Here is a 20,073-nt window from a genome sequence, read left to right on the forward strand (position 1 = left end):
CAACTGGAAATTCCACCAAAAACCACAACAGCACAGCCTGTCCAGGGTTTTCCACAGAGAAAAACCTTGCTTTTAACAGCAAAACCCTCTGGAATGATAGAGAGGAAGGAGTGGACAGACAAGCCCCATAGGCTGCCATTATGTGGCTCAAAACAGGATACTGTGCCTTTAAGAGAACCTTCCAGAAGCCTCACAGTATCCCAGAATGCAGTGCAGGTCCCTTTCACCTTCAGTTCTTTTTGAAGGCGCAACACGCCAGACCTGTAGCATTCCTTACATGAATATCTCTCTCCACCGGGGAGGAGGGCGGGCGCTTATGACTATAACCGAGATACCCCTACTACAGAACTGGAGTTACAGGACAGAAACTACTCCTTCTGTAGTAGGGGATCTCTGTGTATAGTCATAATCTAGTGAATAGAATGGCAAGCCCATCCCCACACCAAAGCGGCGGTGGAGAAACGAGAAATAACACCACTATTGTGCGAACAAATTTCGCAGCGAAGCCTGCCCAACCTGATCATCTGCCCTGGTATCAGTGTCCAGACAGTAAAGCTTAGCCAAGGTATGGACCGTCTTCCAAGTGGCGGCCTTGCAGATTTCTGCAATCGGAACATTAAGCAGCAAAGCAGTCGTGGCAGCTTTGCCCCTGGTGGAATGAGCCTTAGGTTTACCTCCTAAGGTCGTATTAGTCTGTAGGTAACACAATAGTGTACAGGACACAATCCACCTAGATATGGACTGTTTTGAGGTAGCAAGACCGGTCCAGACTGATTCATAATTGACAAACAATAGATCTGAACCACGAATATCTCTGGTTTTAGCCAGATAAAATTCCAACACCCTCCTAACATCCAGGGAATGTAGGGACCTTCCCGCTGGAGATGCCGGATTCTGAACGAACGTAGGCAAAGCTATTGTCCGGTTGACATGAAAACCAGAAATAACCTTAGGAAGACATTAAGGGTGAGTATGCGTAACAACCTCAGCAGTATGAAATACAGTATAAGGTCCTTGGCAACACAACGCCTGAATATCACTCCCCCTGCGGGCCGATGTGATGGCCACGAGGAACGCCGCCTTCCAGGACAGATGCTGCAACGAAGCCCTATGAATAGGTTCAAAAGGCTCCTACATCAATCTGGACAGCACCACATTCAATTCCCATGAAGGCGAAGGAAGCCAGACAGGAGGGAATGCTTTCTTCCAGCCTTCCAAAAAAATCTTTGATCACAGGGATCTGGAAGAAGGAAGTCTGAAGGGCATTTCCTGTAGGCAGTCAGCGCAGCAAAATGAACCGTAATGGATTAGACATAAGGCCCGACTGCGCCAGGCGTAGAAGATACAGAAGGAAGACATCTTCCTTACACGTCGACAGGTCATGGTCCTTGGACTTGCACCAGAAGCAAAAACTTCTTCCACTAGTAAGCAGAAGAAGTCCTAGTGGAAGGATGCTTAGCCTCCTTCAGTATATCCATACAAACTTCTGGTAGATTCAAATGGCCATATCACACTATCTCAAGAGCCATGCAGCCAAACTCAAAGACGAGAGGTTGGGGTGCAACGTCTGCCCCCTGACCTTTGCGAGAAGGTCCGGCCTGCAAGGCCTCCGTAGGAGAGGACGGAGAGACCGGTGAAGCAGGTCCGTGAACCACCACTGTCTGGGCCATTCCGGGGCAATCAGGATCATCCGCGCCCTGGACTGGGACAGCTTGATGAACACCGCCGGAATCAAGGGAAAGGGTGGAAAGGCGCACAGAAAGCTGTTCGACCAGTTAATCCAGAACGCATTCCACAGCTTCCCCACAGGCAGTACCTGGGGGCGAAGTCTCGGCATTCGCCAAAGACTTCTCCTAGTACTTCGTCGTTTATGACCCATTCATGGCTTTCCTGAATCAGTCTGCTCAGCACGTCTGCCTGAACATTCTGCACACCTGGCAGATGGGTAGCCGTTAGAGTCAGTCGCCAGATCGCCCGCGCCTCCTGCGACAGAGTGCGCGATCTCGAACCCCCCTGCTTGTTGAGGTAATACATTGTGGTCAAATTGTCCGTTGTGCAAGCAGAGAGTTGGTCTGGAGGGACAGAAGAAACGCCTTCAATGCCAAGGGAACAGCTCTGAGTTCCCAGAAAATGATGTGATACGTGGACTCCCTCGGGGACCACGTTCCTTGTATCTGCAAGTCTCCGGAAAGCGCCCCCCCCCAGCCGTGGAGAGACGCACCCGTCACGACAGTCTGTGCGGAAATGTCCTTGTGAAAGGGAACCCCTCTTAGGAGATTCTCAGCTGAACACCACCACTTCAGAGACTGAAGAGCACGCAGAGACAGTCGTATCTTGTCGCCCAAGGATCCTTTCCTCTAATCCCACTGATCCTCCAAGCACTCCTGCAAAGGTCTCATGAGCAGCCGTGCGTGTGGCGTGAGGAATATACAAGAGGCCACCGACCCCAGTAGAGAAGACACCGTCTCCACTGCCGCAGATGGGGCGGTCACAAGAGCCTGAGCCTTCCCAAGGGGAGATAATCGGCTCTCCTCCGAAGAAGACACGCTTGCTGACAGCGTATTGACGGAGGCTCCCAAGTACTGTATGCACTGGACCGGAATGGGGACAGACTTGGACATGTTGATGTGCAACCCCAGCTCGCTCCAGAGAACGCACGTCCTCTTGAAGTGTGCCTGAGCTTCCGAGAAGGAGGAGGCCCTGACCAACCAATCGTCCAGGCACGGTTAGAGAAGCCACCTCGTTTTTCCACATGCGTGCAGCTACCACTGCCATGCACTTCGAGAATAGTCTGGGCGCAGACCTCAGCCCGACTGGCAGTACTGAGTACTGATAATGATGGGCGCCGACTTGGAATCGCAGGAACTTCCTGTGTGCAATGAGCACATGGGAGTATGCATCCCGTAGATCTATGGCACCAAGCCAATCTCCCTGTTGCAGCTGAGTATAAACCTGATGCAACGACAGCATGCGAAACTCCTCTACTGCAAATCCACTTGTTTGCTTGTCGCAAATCCAGAATGGGCCTGAACTCGTACCTGTCCTTCTCGTGAACCAGAAGAACCGGGAGTACAGACCTCTCCCCCTTTGGGACAGAGGTACGCCCTCTACCGCCCTTGTCCTAAACAGGACAACGGCCTCTGCTTAGAGCTCGCACCGCTGAAACCGCGAGCCGACCGGAGGAAGTGCTGGAGGAGGGCCGATGAACCGAAGACTGACTCAGACCCAGCCGGCCTTTGTTCGCCGAGGAGCCACAAGCTCTCCCGCATATGCGCACAACATACTTGTAAAGCATTAAATGGCGGCCCGGGACCACCGGCAAAACCTGGGAGGAAAACGCCGCTAGAAAGGGCAGAAGGCCTCAGGCCGTTCTCCGCGCCCCAAACCTACAGCCGTCCAAAAGTCTCCGATTCAGACTTCATGCGGGCCACTCACTACTCTGATGGCAACCCAAGGGCTGCCCAAAGAACGGGAGAGTAGAAGCACACTGCTGAGCCGCAGGTTGCAGGGACGTCAGGCGAAGAAAAGTATGGCAACGTAGGACAAACCCACAATACCTGGGGGTCGGCAGGAGAGAAAAACTTCGCTCCGACACCGATGCCTAGAACCGAAACTATCAGGCCATTAGACCACCTCTTGTAAGGCTTCCCTCCTGTCTCTCGGCAGAGGAACCAAAAAACGGTTAAGAACCCCCCCCCACAGAGGGATCTCACAACAACGGTCCAACAACAGCGGGCCACAGCGCGAGGTCCACATGCCGCCACCCCTGCGACCAAGTCAGGAGCATGGTCGGAGCCAGAACCTCCTGCCAAGCTGTAGTGGACGAAAGGTAAGTCCCGCCAACCAGTAAAGAGTCGGAGAGGGACTCCCCGTACTCATGGCAGACGCATCCCTGGCATCAAGACACGGAGGTTCGCAGACTGAGGGGCAAAATGCCCATGGGGTGGTGGACGGAAGAGGGAACCGAGAGGATTCTGAAACATCCCCGGTGGTCTCACCAGTAGTGGATGAGCAGGAGGCGACCTAGCAGACGTGCAGGCACGCAAGCACTCAAAACTAAGCAAAAGGACAAACGTCCACCGCGTACACGTGGTGAGTAACCACCAACTCCCCATCAGAAGGGTTCCTCGACGCTGATCAACTGCTCTGCGTCGTGAGTGGAAGGTGCCGGGAACACAAAGTCCCCTCTACGACGGGAGGCTCACCAAGGAGCGAGGCCTGGAACCAGACCCAGGCATCAAGAGCCGGCAGTACTCTGCGGCTGTAACCCATGACGCCGACCTCACTACGACGACACCATCACTAAGATAGTGACTGTCTCTACGACAACCAACACTCAGACGTCAAAATGTCACTAGGTGTCAAACACGGAGACGCCGAGCCATCCCTAACGGTGACGGCCGGACCCAACGGAAGAGGGCAGAGCCCAAGAGACCAATGCCCCAAAAGGAGCATCACTGCTCCATGACGTCGAGCCTCACCGCTCCATGACGTCTAGCCTCACTGTCCCATGACATCGAGCATCCCTGCCCCATGACGTCGAGCATCCCTGCTCCATGACGTCGAGCATCACCGCTCCATGACGTCGAGCATCACCGTTCCATGACGTCGAGCAACACTGCTCCATGACGTTGAGGTGCCCCATGACGTCGGGGAACCCCATGACGTCAAGATACTCCATGACATAGAGACACCCCATGACGTCGACGTCGAGACACTCCATGACGTCGACCTCGAGACACTCCATGACGTCGACCTCGAGACACTCCATGACGTCGACCTCGAGACACTCCATGACGTCGACCTCGAGACACTCCATGACGTCGACGTCAAGACACTCCATGACGTCGACGTCGAGACACTCCATGACGTCGACGTCGAGGCACCTCATGACGTCGAGGCACTCCATGACGTCGACGTCGAAGCACTCCATGACGTCGACGTCGAAGCACTCCATGACGTCGACGTCGAAGCACTCCATGACGTCGACGTCGAAGCACTCCATGACGTCGACGTCGAAGCACTCCATGACGTCGACGTCGAAGCACTCCATGACGTCGAGGCACTCCATGACGTCGACGTCGAGGCACTCCATGACGTCGACGTCGAGGCACTACATGACGTCCAGGCACTCCACGACGGCCCCAACGCCGACTGGAACCGCGTCATAGCTCAGACGTGCCCTTACTGGGGATAACCCCAGAGATTACAGCATGGGACTCGGTAGAGGACCTACCCTCACCTCACCCAGAGGCTGAAGATGCCTTCAAACTCCTCTGTTTGAAATCTGGAAGCCAAAGCCCCCTAGAAAAGAAGGTACAGAGAAGACAGGTGTCCAAAGACACAGGCAAGCACAGAGTACAAACCCTGTGAGCTTCAGCTTCGGCCTTCAGCTCAGCTGCAGACAAAGCACGTCAGACTACAAATAGTCTGCAGAAATTCTGCCAAAAAACCACAGCAGAATGCAGATAAAGGCCAAAGACGTCGAGTGAAGCTACAAAAATCCAAAAATAGCATAGAAAAAGCTCAGAAAAGAAGAGCTAATGCTCCAGGGTCCTGCTAGCAGGAGCCGGAAAAAAGAACTGAAGGTGAAAGGGACCTGCACTGCATTCTGGGATACTGTGAGGCTTCTGGAAGGTTCTCTTAAAGGCACAGTATCCTGTTTTGAGCCACATAATGGCAGCCTATGGGGCTTGTCTGTCCACTCCTTCCTCTCTATCATTCCAGAGGGTTTTGCTGTTAAAAGCAAGGTTTTTCTCTGTGGAAAACCCTGGACAGGCTGTGCTGTTGTGGTTTTTGGTGGAATTTCCAGTTGAAGTATTGGACAGTGTAGCCTGTGGATATAGGCTGCATTATCTGTCTTTAAATTCTCTCTTAAGTGTCTATGCAGGTCTGCATGTTTTGACAGCTTAAGAGATTATTTTTGTTTGCTCCGGGGTCCGCGCACATGGGCGGGACTATTCACTAGATTATGACTATACACAGAGATCCCCTACTACAGAAATTCTTTTTTGCCTTTGGATATATGTTTGTGATAGAGCTTGATAGCGTCACGATATTTTACTTTATCCTCTGACTCATACTTGCGTCGCCACACTCTTTCGGCCTTTTTACATTCTTGGCGCATTTTCCGTAATAATGGAGTGAACCAAGGGGCGGACACATGGCCGAGGACTGATTTGGCTGACTTGGCTGGTGCTAGTTCCTCAAATCTGGCTTTCATCCACTTTTGGACCAAGTCTAAATTAGATTCCAGGTCGTCTGTAAGCTCACAGGGATACAGATGAAGAGCATCCGACAACATATCTACCGTGACTAGATGAAAAGATCTAGATTGTCGTTTCGCGCCCTTCTGCACTCTCTGACCAACCCTGGTCACATAAGGGATGCCGAAGTTTATTATGCAATGATCCGACCATAACACTGGAAGTGGCGGAGACACGGCAATCTGCCTAGTAGAAAAAATCAAGTCCAGTATATGGCCTTTGTTATGGGTGGGGCTGTCAATGTAGGGAACAAGCCCGAGCAATGCAGTGATATCCTGCAATTTAGACGCATCAGGATCCGATGTCATGTCCATATGAAAGTTGAAGTCCCCTAACAAAACACAGTGCGCCGATCGCATACAAGGTAGAGAGAGAGCTGCCTGCAGGTCGTCAAAAAACGTACCAATGGGCCCTGGCGGTCTATACACGAGGATTCCAGTGCACGTCTGACAAGGCGAAAGGCCAAGAGTAAAGCCCAAGGCCTCACAGCTCGATATGTTCTCAACCAGAAACGAGGTGCACATGAGATCCTTGTCCACTATAAGGGCTACTCCCCCTCCCCTGCCCCCAACTCTATCCTTCCTTAAGATGGTATAATTTGGAGGTAGGGCACTGGCTAAATCAGGGCCTGAGCCTTCCCCCAACCAAGTCTCTGTTAAAAACAGGCAGGAAATTTTAGAGTCAGCGAGTAGGTTCCAGATGTCCGTGGAATGTCTGGGAAGGGATCTAGTGTTCAAAAGAGCACATTGACAGTCCTGAATAGAAGGTGGCAGCACAGTTGCCATCGACACTACAGGGCGCCACCCACAGAACGAACAACCTTTCCTCAAGAGGCGTCCTCCGGGAAACACACACTGGCACAGAGGAGAAAGGTTACGCAGAGCAAGCAGCTCAGCCACGCTGTAACCGATCATCCTGACTCCAACCAAAGAGCAGAAGAGCACACAATCCCGGATTACAAAATAAAAGAGCCAGAGTCCCACCTCATACACCTCCGAGACGCTGACGAGCGCAGACGGGCAGGACTCTGGCACGACTCAGGCGCAGGGAAGGCGCTTCTGCTGCGCGTCACCGCTGCGTGCTACAGGCGAGCTTTAAATAGCGTGCTCTCCGCGTCCCAGATCACGTGGACGCTTCAGGATGGCGCTTGAACTCCCCTTCCCAAGGCAAGATGTCACTCAGGACCCACAACCTCCCGGGAACTGGACCCGCCGAATAGCGGTGGTTATTCCAGCAAATTATGGTGCAAGGTAGGGGGAAGGAGCGGAGATTAAGAACAGGGGATAAGTAAAATAAAAATAAAATGAAACCCAAAACGGGTTGTTTAAAAATCACAGTGCGATGCACTTAGAGCGTGCGACCAGCAGCGAGGCGCCGAAGCAAACCTCGGCCCCAGGAATACCTTACCAGGCTGTCCCCTTGAAGTGCTCGCCCTAAATAGCGTGCTCTCCGCGTCCCAGATCACGTGGACGCTTCAAGATGGCGCTTGAACTCCCCTTCCCAAGGCAAGATGTCACTCAGGACCCACAACCTCCCGGGAACCGGACCCGCAGAATAGCGGTGGTTGTTCCAGCAAATTATGGTGCAAGGTAGGGGGCAGAGGCGGAGATTAAGAACAGGGGATAAGTAAAATAAAAATAAAATGAAATCCAAAACGGGTTGTTTAAAAATCACAGTGCGATGCACTTAGAGCGCGCGACCAGCAGCGAGGCGCCGAAGCAAATCTCGGCCCCAGGAATACCTTACCAGCAGTGTTGCTGAGTGATGCTGTGGTGATGCTGAGTGATGCTGTGGTGGTGCTGAGTGGTGCTGTGGTGGTGCTGAGTGATGATGGGGTGGCGCTGAGTGATGCTGTGGTGGCGCTGAGTGATGCTGGGGTGGCGCTGAGTGATGCTGGGGTGGCGCTGAGTGATGCTGGGGTGGCGCTGAGTGATGCTGGGGTGGCGCTGAGTGATGCTGGGGTGGCGCTGAGTGGTGCTGGGGTGGCGCTGAGTGGTGCTGTGGTGGCGCTGAGTGATGCTGTGGTGGCGCGGAGTGATGCTGTGGTGGTGCTGAGGTGGTGCTGTGGTGGTGCTGAGTGATTATGTGGTGGTGCTGAGTGATGCTGTGGTGGTGCTGAGTGATGCTGGGGTGGCGCTGAGTGGTGCTGAGTGGTGCTGTGGTAGTGCTGAGTGGTGCTGGGGTGGCGCTGAGTGATGCTGGGGTGGCGCTGAGTGATGCTGGGGTGGCGCTGAGTGATGCTGGGGTGGCGCTGAGTAATGTTGGGGTGGCGCTGAGTGATGCTGGGGTGGCGCTGAGTGATGCTGGGGTGGCGCTGAGTGGTGCTGTGGTGGTGCTGAGTGATGCTGTGGTGGTGCTGAGTGATGCTGTGGTGGTGCTGAGTGATGCTGGGGTGGCGCTGAGTGATGCTGTGGTGGCGCCGAGTGGTGCTGTGGAGGTGCTGAGTGTTGCTGTGGTGGTGCTGAGTGGTGGTGCTAAGTGATGCTGTGGTGGTGCTGAGTGATGCTGTGGTGGTGCTGAGTGAGGCTGTGGTGGTGCTGAGTGAGGCTGTGGTGGTGCTGAGTGTTGCTGTGGTGGTGCTGAGTGTTGCTGTGTTGGTGCTGAGTGTTGCTGTGGTGGTGCTGAGTGATTATGTGGTGGTGCTGAGTGATGCTGTGGTGGTGCTGAGTGATGCTGGGGTGGCGCTAAGTGATGCTGTGGTGGTGCTGAGTGGTGCTGAGTGGTGCTGAGTGAAGCTGTGGTGGTGCTGAGTGAGGCTGTGGTGGTGCTGAGTGAGGCTGTGGTGGTGCTGAGTGTTGCTGTGGTGGTGCTGAGTGTTGCTGTGTTGGTGCTGAGTGTTGCTGTGTTGGTGCTGAGTGTTGCTGGGTGGTGCTGAGTGTTGCTGTGGTGGTGCTGAGTGTTGCTGTGTTGGTGTGTTGGTGCTGAGTGTTGCTGTGGTGGTGCTGTGGTGGTGCTGAGTGATAATGTGGTGGTGCTTAGTGATAATGTGGTGGTGCTGAGTGATAATGTGGTGGTGCTGAGTGATAATGTGGTGGTGCTGAGTGATAATGTGGTGGTGCTGAGTGATAATGTGGTGGTGCTGCTGCAAATAAAGAGACATCTTGCTGTGCTTCCCCATTACATGCACAGAGAGAGACACCTGCCAGATCTTAAGAAAAGATGCATTATGGAAAGAAATCACTGCCCATCACAGTAGTGAAGTTGATATACAGAACCCTGTGGTTCCATTTTCCAGTGGCCTCGGCTTAGCTCTTTTGATGTTGGGGCCTATGGAGAGAGTGTGTTTGGACAGCCATGGGGCTGAGTCGCCAAGCCTTTAAACATGCCGGAGAACACAGACCACCACAGAGCACCGCACAGGGGTCCTTAGACCAGAATTACCGAGGCGCTGTCACTAAAGGAAACACGCATCTAGGAATGCCATATATCGCCCGAAGGGAGGAACCACGGAGGAAGTTTATGGAAAGCGAGCACATTCCCTCGGTCTTTCAAACGTCAAAAAAAGAATACAACTGATGGCATTGCTGTCAACAGGCAGTAAATGTTACTTTCAAAGCCGACCCCGTTGTGAGCGAATTCTCTTCAAATACAGAAAGTAACGGGAGAAAATGATTTGCTTTCAAGAAATATATAGACGAAAAAGACTAAATGAATCAAAAAGAGATTGTGGTGGCATTAAGTATCTGGTGGTTTGATGCTTTTCACCAATTCTGATCAGGACAAATGCGTGCTTGCAACAAAAAAAAAAAAAAGAAGAAGTTCAAAGGGCACCCACTCTGCCAGGTTTAGTACATAACTGTTCAGTACATGCCATATGTTAGGAATCGGATGAATAAACAAGCGCAAAAGACACGCAGGATACTTAAAAGCGGCCGGGACATGAAATGCGGCCGGGAAATGAAATGAAAAGCGGCCGCGAAATGAAATTAAAAGCGGCCGGGAAATGCTTTCGGCATTGCGAGGGGCGCATTCCTTTGAAGTGTGAAACAGGGGGAGGGGGAACGGATCCCTTTGAAGTGAAGCTCTCGGCATTGCTGTGGCAGGTCTGATGCAATGATGCGAGGCAGGCGGCTTGGAGAGCACATTGAAAGCGCGTGCACGGGCACATGCACTCGGCGCAATCCGCCTGGTTTAGCTTTCGTGGATCCAACTCTATAAGTCTCGACATCTGCAATGCGCAAGCGCATTGGCAGAGGTCGAGACCTAACAACTGATTGGATATTTATGAAGTCAAAGATTGAGAAAATAACTATATTGTGAACTATCGAAATTAATCATTCCTCTGAAAGAGGAGCATTCACTTCATTGTAAATTTAAATTGCGGGTACACTATGTAGAACCAAATGACAGGGAAAAAAACTGATCTAAATAGGTTAACACATTTAGTTATGCTCAGCACGCCTTAAAACATTCAAGAAACAAGCCATATCTCTTAAAAATTATCAACTGCTTCAAATATTATCAAAAAGTGGAATTTCCTAATAAGTGATTGTGAAAAAATGATATTACTGTAAGTAATGACTATGAAAACAATAACTCACAGCAATCATAAAAGTAGTTTTTTATGACGTGAGAAAAACAGCTGATATATAAATGCAATATAGATTGAAAATGTAGATATAGGAGGACAGTCTCACTGGGACAAGTTTTTTTTGTTTAGTTATTACATACTTCACTATTCACTTTTTCTTATTTCATTGTAGACATGGTTGGGTAACCAGCACTTTTGATGTTATTGTGGGCAGCCTTAAGAAGTTTGATCTGATGAAGGAGACTGGAGTCACGAAACAGACTTTCATGTCATAAGAGGAGCCTTTCATTAAGTTATTTCAAAGGAAGAAATAGGACCAATGCTTTAAATACGGTGCAATAAAATTGCGAAGTTATACACTTGGCCTATTAGTATATATGTTTTGCATAGGGATAAACTGTAGAGTTGCAAACCAATTTAAAAACATTGTTGATTGAAGTAAGATAGTGCCTGACTGAAAATATTGACTGGTCTGCACCCATCTATGAAACATAAAATTAAACAGAGTACACGTCCTCTGCAAATATGACTGAAATGTAGTTATATAAATTATGAAACTTTATTACATAGTTTACTGGTATAATTTTCAACCTTTTGACTTTTATTAGATGTTTACATCACATAGAACAGTTTCAAACAAAAACTTAAAACAAATTTCAGTTAATGTTATTTAAAAAAGTCATGAATTTGAGATTCATACTTACAGATTGCAAATCCTCATATTTTTTCAAACAACACTCACAGTACCCTTTTTTTTTCCTCTCCTTAAAATTTGGCAGCGCTTGAGTTTCACTTTCCCGCTCTGTATTTGTTTTATTTCTAGGAACAGAAAAGTGATTATATGATTTTAAGAAGTAATTCTTCCTAACATCAACAGGTTAGAAAGATTGGCATTTTGGAACAGAAAAAGTAAAATAGTTTCTTGCTTATTAAAATTACTGTGGACAGAATTAATTTTAGACTGCTGAAATGTGAGATGCAAACTTGACATTATATATAACATGTTGATATTGAATTATGACAAAAACAATAAAGGTTAAAAGTTAGGTAGAGCACATATTTATTATTGATGGCCATTTTTCTGGCAATTTTAATGCACGTTTGCATGTTATGCTACCAAGGCTTTAATTTGTATAAATTATTCCAATCCCTTAAAGTGTGGACTATCTTTTGAATCACAGTTTTGAAATTTGGGTAATCTGGGGTTAAGATTTCATCATTTTCCCACACAAAGGATATCCAGGCCAAATTTGTATCTTCCTCACCTCTACCCCATCCCCTTCGATATGCAACATGTTTTGTATTTACGTGACTTAGACGTATTGATATTACAAATAACAATGGCTTTTAATTTCTTAAAATAATTAATACTTAAATAAAAGTGATTGTAATTTATAATGGCAATAGCTTAAACTTTTGTAAATAACTTTTGTGAAGATTATGTTCAGTGTATTTTATCGTGACGAAAATCCAAGAACAGAAGTGAAATATTAACATCTTTTTGTGACAATTGTAATAAAGTTTGAAACTTTGAGAGAACATATTTGAACCAGTTGTTGTTGAATGGTTACACACATTGATGCTGTGATGGCGCGGAGTGATGCTGTGGCGTTCAGTGATGCTGTGGTAGCGCATAGTGATGTTGTGGTGCCCCTGAGTGATGCTGTGGCGTTCAGTGATGCTGTGGTAGCGCATAGTGATGTTGTGGTGCCCCTGAGTGATGCTGTGGAGGCCCCGAGTGATGCTGTGGAGGCCCCGAGTGATGCTGTGGAGGCCCCGAGTGATGCTGTGGAGGCCCCGAGTGATGCTGTGGAGGCCCCGAGTGATGCTGTGGAGGCCCCGAGTGATGCTGTGGAGGCCCCGAGTGATGCTGTGGAGGCCCCGAGTGATGCTGTGGAGGCCCCGAGTGATGCTGTGGAGGCCCCGAGTGATGCTGTGGAGGCCCCGAGTGATGCTGTGGAGGCCCCGAGTGATGCTGTGGAGGCCCCGAGTGATGATGTGGAGGCCCCGAGTGATGATGTGGAGGCCCCGAGTGATGATGTGGAGGCCCCGAGTGATGCTGTGGAGGCCCCGAGTGATGCTGTGGAGGCCCCGAGTGATGCTGTGGAGGCCCCGAGTGATGCTGTGGAGGCCCCGAGTGATGCTGTGGAGGCCCCGAGTGATGCTGTGGAGGCCCCGAGTGATGCTGTGGTGGCGACGAGTGATGCTGTGGTGGCGACGAGTGATGCTGTGGTGGCGACGAGTGATGCTGTGGTGGCGCATAGTGATGTTGTGGTGCCCCCGAGTGATGCTGTGGTGGCGCATAGTGATGTTGTGGTGCCCCCGAGTGATGCTGTGGAGGCCCCGAGTGATGCTGTGGAGGCCCCGAGTGATGCTGTGGAGGCCCCGAGTGATGCTGTGGAGGCCCCGAGTGATGCTGTGGAGGCCCCGAGTGATGCTGTGGAGGCCCCGAGTGATGCTGTGGAGGCCCCGAGTGATGCTGTGGAGGCCCCGAGTGATGCTGTGGAGGCCCCGAGTGATGCTGTGGAGGCCCCGAGTGATGCTGTGGAGGCCCCGAGTGATGCTGTGGAGGCCCCGAGTGATGCTGTGAAGGCCCCGAGTGATGCTGTGGAAGCCCCGAGTGATGCTGTGGAAGCCCCGAGTGATGCTGTGGAAGCCCCGAGTGATGCTGTGGAAGCCCCGAGTGATGCTGTGGAAGCCCCGAGTGATGCTGTGGAAGCCCCGAGTGATGCTGTGGAAGCCCCGAGTGATGCTGTGGAAGCCCCGAGTGATGCTGTGGAAGCCCCGAGTGATGCTGTGGAGGCCCCGAGTGATGCTGTGGAGGCCCCGAGTGATGCTGTGGAGGCCCCGAGTGATGCTGTGGCGTCCCGAGTGATGCTGTGGAGGCCCCGAGTGATGCTGTGGAGGCCCCGAGTGATGCTGTGGAGGCCCGAGTGATGCTGTGGAGGCCCCGAGTGATGCTGTGGAGGCCCCGAGTGATGCTGTGGAGGCCCCGAGTGATGCTGTGGAGGCCCCGAGTGATGCTGTGGAGGCCCCGAGTGATGCTGTGGAGGCCCCGAGTGATGCTGTGGAGGCCCCGAGTGATGCTGTGGAGGCCCCGAGTGATGCTGTGGTGGCGACGAGTGATGCTGTGACGTTCAGTGATGCTGTGGTGGCGCATAGTGATGTTGTGGTGGCGACGAGTGATGCTGTGGTGGCGCATAGTGATGTTGTGGTGCCCCTGAGTGATGTTGTGGAGGCCCCGAGTGATGCTGTGGAGGCCCCGAGTGATGCTGTGGAGGCCCAGAGTGATGCTGTGGAGGCCCCGAGTGATGCTGTGGAGGCCCCGAGTGATGCTGTGGAGGCCCCGAGTGATGCTGTGGAGGCCCCGAGTGATGCTGTGGAGGCCCCGAGTGATGCTGTGGAGGCCCCGAGTGATGCTGTGGTGGCGACGAGTGATGCTGTGGTGGCGACGAGTGATGCTGTGGCGTTCAGTGATGCTGTGGTGGCGCATAGTGATGTTGTGGTGGCGACGAGTGATGCTGTGGTGGCGCATAGTGATGTTGTGGTGCCCCCGAGTGATGCTGTGGAGGCCCCGAGTGATGCTGTGGAGGCCCCGAGTGATGCTGTGGAGGCCCCGAGTGATGCTGTGGAAGCCCCGAGTGATGCTGTGGAAGCCCCGAGTGATGCTGTGGAAGCCCCGAGTGATGCTGTGGAAGCCCCGAGTGATGCTGTGGAAGCCCCGAGTGATGCTGTGGAAGCCCCGAGTGATGCTGTGGAAGCCCCGAGTGATGCTGTGGAAGCCCCGAGTGATGCTTTGGAGGCCCCGAGTGATGCTGTGGAAGCCCCGAGTGATGCTGTGGAGGCCCCGAGTGATGCTGTGGAGGCCCCGAGTGATGCTGTGGCGTTCAGTGATGCTGTGGTAGCGCATAGTGATGTTGTGGTGCCCCGAGTGATGCTGTGGAGGCCCCGAGTGATGCTGTGGAGGCCCCGAGTGATGCTGTGGAGGCCCCGAGTGATGCTGTGGAGGCCCGAGTGATGCTGTGGAGGCCCCGAGTGATGCTGTGGAGGCCCCGAGTGATGCTGTGGAGGCCCAGAGTGATGCTGTGGAGGCCCAGAGTGATGCTGTGGTGGCGACGAGTGATGCTGTGGCGTTCAGTGATGCTGTGGTGGCGCATAATGATGCTGTGGTGTTGCTTAGTGATGCTGTGGTGATGCTGTGGTGGTGCTGAGTGATGCTGTGGTGGTGCTGAGTGATGCTGTGGTGGTGCTGAGTGATGCTGTGGTGGTGCTGAGTGATGCTGTGGTGGTGCTGAGTGATGCTGTGGTGGTGCTGAGTGGTGCTGTGGTGGTGCTGAGTGGTGCTGTGGTGGTGCTGAGTGGTGCTGTGGTGGTGCTGGATGATGCTGTGGTGGTGCTGAGTGATGCTGTGGTGGTGCTGAGTGATGCTGTGGTGGTGCTGAGTGATGCTGTGGTGGTGCTGAGTGATGCTGTGGTGGTGCTGAGTGATGCTGTGGTGGTGCTGAGTGATGCTGTGGTGGTGCTGAGTGATGCTGTGGTGGTGCTGAGTGATGCTGTGGTGGTGCTGAGTGGTGCTGTGGTGGTGCTGGATGATGCTGTGGTGGTGCTGAGTGATGCTGTGGTGGTGCTGAGTGATGCTGTGGTGGTGCTGAGTGATGCTGTGGTGGTGCTGAGTGATGCTGTGGTGGTGCTGAGTGATGCTGTGGTGGTGCTGAGTGATGCTGTAGTGATGCTGTGGTGGTGCTGAGTGATGCTGTGGTGGTGCTGAGTGATGCTGTGGTGGTGCCGAGTGATAATGTGATGGTGCCGAGTGATAATGTGATGGTGCCGAGTGATAATGTGATGGTGCCGAGTGATAATGTGATGGTGCTGTGGTGGCGACGAGTGATGCTGTGGCGTTCAGTGATGCTGTGGTGGCGCATAATGATGCTGTAGTGTTCTGGAGTGATGCTGTGGTGTTGTTTAGTGGTGCTGTGGTGGTGCTGAGTGATGCTGTGGTGGTGCTGAGTGATGCTGTGGTGGTGCTGAGTGATGCTGTGGTGGTGCTGAGTGATGCTGTGGTGGTGCTGAGTGATGCTGTGGTGGTGCTGAGTGATGCTGTGGTGGTGCTGTGGTGGTGCTGAGTGATGCTGTGGTGGTGCTGAGTGATGCTGTGGTGGTGCTGAGTGATGCTGTGGTGGTGCTGAGTGATGCTGTGGTGGTGCTGAGTGATGCTGTGGTGGTGCTGAGTGATGCTGTGGTGGTGCTGAGTGATACTGTGGTGGTGCCGATTGATAATGTGGTGGTGCCGAGTGGTGCTGTGGTGGCGCTGAGTGGTGCTGTGGTGGTGCTGAGTGATAATGTGGCGGTGCTGAGGGATAATTTGGTGGTGCTGAGTGATGCTGGGGTAGCGCTGAGTGATGATGTGGTGGTGCTGAGTGATGCTTTGGTGGTGCTGAGTGGTGCCGTGGTGGTGCTGAGTGGTGCCGTGGTGGTGCCGTGGTGGTGCCGAGTGGTGCCGTGGTGGTGCTGAGTGATGCTGTGGTGGTGGTGAGTGATGCTGTGGTGGTGCTGAGTGACAATGTGGTGGTGCTGAGTGATGCTGGGGTGGTGCTGAGTGATGCTGGGGTGTTCTAGAGTGATGCTGTAGTGTTCTGGAGTGATGCTGTAGTGTTCCAGAGTGATGCTGTAGTGTTCTAGAGTGATGCTGTAGTGTTCTAGAGTGATGCTGTAGTGTTCCAGAGTGATGCTGTGGTGGTGCTGAGTGATGCTATGGTGGTACTGAGTGATGCTATGGTGGTGCTGAGTGATGCTGGAGTGGCGCTGAGTGATGCTGGGATGGCGCTGAGTGATGCTGGGATGGCGCTGAGTGGTGCAGTGGTGGTGTGAATGATGCAGTGGTGGTGCTAAGTGATGCTGGGGTGGCGCTGAGTGATGCTGTGGTGGCACTGAGTGGTGCTGTGGTGGTGCTGAATGATGCAGTGGTGGTGCTAAGTGATGCTGGGGTGGCGCTGAGTGATGCTGTGGTGGCACTGAGTGGTGCTGAGTGGTGCTGTGGTGGTGCTGAGTGATGCTGTGGTGGTGCTGAGTGATGCTGTGGTGTTGCTTAGTGGTGCTGTGGTGGTGCTGAGTGATGCTGTAGTGGTGCTGAGTGATGCTGTGGTGGTGCCGAGTGATGCTGTGGTGGTGCCGAGTGATGCTGTGGTGGTGCTGAGTGATGCTGTGGTGGTGCTGAGTGGTGCTGAGTGATAATGTGGTGGTGCTGAGTGATGCTGTGGTGGTGCTGAGTGATGCTGTGGTGGTGCTGAGTGATGCTGTGGTGGTGCTGAGTGATGCTGTGGTGGTGCTGAGTGATGCTGTGGTGGTGCTGAGTGGTGCCGTGGTGGTGCTGAGTGGTGCCGTGGTGGTGCTGAGTGGTGCCGTGGTGGTGCTGAGTGGTGCCGTGGTGGTGCTGAGTGATGCCGTGGTGGTGCTGAGTGACAATGTGGTGGTGCTGAGTGACAATGTGGTGGTGCTGAGTGACAATGTGGTGGTGCTGAGTGATGCTGGGGTGGTGCTGAGTGATGCTGGGGTGGTGCTGAGTGATGCTGGGGTGGTGCTGAGTGATGCTGGGGTGTTCTAGAGTGATGCTGTAGTGTTCTAGAGTGATGCTGTAGTGTTCCAGAGTGATGCTGTAGTGTTCCAGAGTGATGCTGTAGTGTTCCAGAGTGATGCTGTAGTGTTCTAGAGTGATGCTGTAGTGTTCCAGAGTGATGCTGTGGTGGTGCTGAGTGATGCTATGGTGGTACTGAGTGATGCTATGGTGGTGCTGAGTGATGCAGGAGTAGCGCTGAGTGATGCTGGGATGGCGCTGAGTGATGCTGGGATGGCGCTGAGTGATGCCGGGATGGCGCTGAGTGGTGCAGTGGTGGTGCTGAATGATGCAGTGGTGGTGCTAAGTGATGCTGGGGTGGCGCTGAGTGATGTTGTGGTGGCACTGAGTGGTGCTGAGTGGTGCTGTGGTGGTGCTGTGGTGGTGCTGAGTGATGCTGTGGTGGTGCTGAGTGATGCTGTGGTGGTGCTGAGTGATGCTGTGGTGGTGCTGAGTGATGCTGTGGTGGTGCTGAGTGATGCTGTGGTGGTGCTGAGTGATGCTGTGGTGGTGCTGAGTGATGCTGTGGTGGTGCTGAGTGATGCTGTGGTGGTGCTGAGTGGTGCTGTGGTGGTGCTGGATGATGCTGTGGTGGTGCTGAGTGATGCTGTGGTGGTGCTGAGTGATGCTGTGGTGGTGCTGAGTGATGCTGTGGTGGTGCTGAGTGATGCTGTGGTGGTGCTGAGTGATGCTGTGGTGGTGCTGAGTGATGCTGTAGTGATGCTGTGGTGGTGCTGAGTGATGCTGTGGTGGTGCTGAGTGATGCTGTGGTGGTGCCGAGTGATAATGTGATGGTGCCGAGTGATAATGTGATGGTGCCGAGTGATAATGTGATGGTGCTGTGGTGGCGACGAGTGATGCTGTGGCGTTCAGTGATGCTGTGGTGGCGCATAATGATGCTGTAGTGTTCTGGAGTGATGCTGTGGTGTTGTTTAGTGGTGCTGTGGTGGTGCTGAGTGATGCTGTGGTGGTGCTGAGTGATGCTGTGGTGGTGCTGAGTGATGCTGTGGTGGTGCTGAGTGATGCTGTGGTGGTGCTGAGTGATGCTGTGGTGGTGCTGAGTGATGCTGTGGTGGTGCTGTGGTGGTGCTGAGTGATGCTGTGGTGGTGCTGAGTGATGCTGTGGTGGTGCTGAGTGATGCTGTGGTGGTGCTGAGTGATGCTGTGGTGGTGCTGAGTGATGCTGTGGTGGTGCTGAGTGATGCTGTGGTGGTGCTGAGTGATACTGTGGTGGTGCCGATTGATAATGTGGTGGTGCCGAGTGGTGCTGTGGTGGCGCTGAGTGGTGCTGTGGTGGTGCTGAGTGATAATGTGGCGGTGCTGAGGGATAATTTGGTGGTGCTGAGTGATGCTGGGGTAGCGCTGAGTGATGATGTGGTGGTGCTGAGTGATGCTTTGGTGGTGCTGAGTGGTGCCGTGGTGGTGCTGAGTGGTGCCGTGGTGGTGCCGTGGTGGTGCCGAGTGGTGCCGTGGTGGTGCTGAGTGATGCTGTGGTGGTGGTGAGTGATGCTGTGGTGGTGCTGAGTGACAATGTGGTGGTGCTGAGTGATGCTGGGGTGGTGCTGAGTGATGCTGGGGTGTTCTAGAGTGATGCTGTAGTGTTCTGGAGTGATGCTGTAGTGTTCCAGAGTGATGCTGTAGTGTTCTAGAGTGATGCTGTAGTGTTCTAGAGTGATGCTGTAGTGTTCCAGAGTGATGCTGTGGTGGTGCTGAGTGATGCTATGGTGGTACTGAGTGATGCTATGGTGGTGCTGAGTGATGCTGGAGTGGCGCTGAGTGATGCTGGGATGGCGCTGAGTGATGCTGGGATGGCGCTGAGTGGTGCAGTGGTGGTGTGAATGATGCAGTGGTGGTGCTAAGTGATGCTGGGGTGGCGCTGAGTGATGCTGTGGTGGCACTGAGTGGTGCTGTGGTGGTGCTGAATGATGCAGTGGTGGTGCTAAGTGATGCTGGGGTGGCGCTGAGTGATGCTGTGGTGGCACTGAGTGGTGCTGAGTGGTGCTGTGGTGGTGCTGAGTGATGCTGTGGTGGTGCTGAGTGATGCTGTGGTGTTGCTTAGTGGTGCTGTGGTGGTGCTGAGTGATGCTGTAGTGGTGCTGAGTGATGCTGTGGTGGTGCCGAGTGATGCTGTGGTGGTGCCGAGTGATGCTGTGGTGGTGCTGAGTGATGCTGTGGTGGTGCTGAGTGGTGCTGAGTGATAATGTGGTGGTGCTGAGTGATGCTGTGGTGGTGCTGAGTGATGCTGTGGTGGTGCTGAGTGATGCTGTGGTGGTGCTGAGTGATGCTGTGGTGGTGCTGAGTGGTGCCGTGGTGGTGCTGAGTGGTGCCGTGGTGGTGCTGAGTGGTGCCGTGGTGGTGCTGAGTGGTGCCGTGGTGGTGCTGAGTGATGCCGTGGTGGTGCTGAGTGACAATGTGGTGGTGCTGAGTGACAATGTGGTGGTGCTGAGTGACAATGTGGTGGTGCTGAGTGACAATGTGGTGGTGCTGAGTGATGCTGGGATGGTGCTGAGTGATGCTGGGGTGGTGCTGAGTGATGCTGGGGTGTTCTAGAGTGATGCTGTAGTGTTCTAGAGTGATGCTGTAGTGTTCCAGAGTGATGCTGTAGTGTTCCAGAGTGATGCTGTAGTGTTCCAGAGTGATGCTGTAGTGTTCCAGAGTGATGCTGT

At 53.0% G+C, this 20,073-nt stretch overlaps 1 protein-coding gene across 1 annotated transcript in view; it reads right to left on the minus strand.

Annotated features, from left to right (window-relative positions):
• The window catches only part of DBF4 (DBF4-CDC7 kinase regulatory subunit), a 260,182-nt gene that overhangs the window by 61,694 nt on the left and 178,415 nt on the right, over window positions 1-20,073 (minus strand). Inside the window, exon 11 of the mRNA XM_078663591.1 lies at window positions 11,502-11,616. Within this exon, the coding sequence (XP_078519717.1) occupies window positions 11,502-11,616 (115 nt within the window). The remainder of the gene's footprint in view (window positions 1-11,501; window positions 11,617-20,073) is intronic.

This window comes from Lissotriton helveticus, chromosome 10 (genome assembly GCF_964261635.1).
Source record: "Lissotriton helveticus chromosome 10, aLisHel1.1, whole genome shotgun sequence".
Lineage (NCBI taxonomy): Eukaryota > Metazoa > Chordata > Amphibia > Caudata > Salamandridae > Lissotriton > Lissotriton helveticus.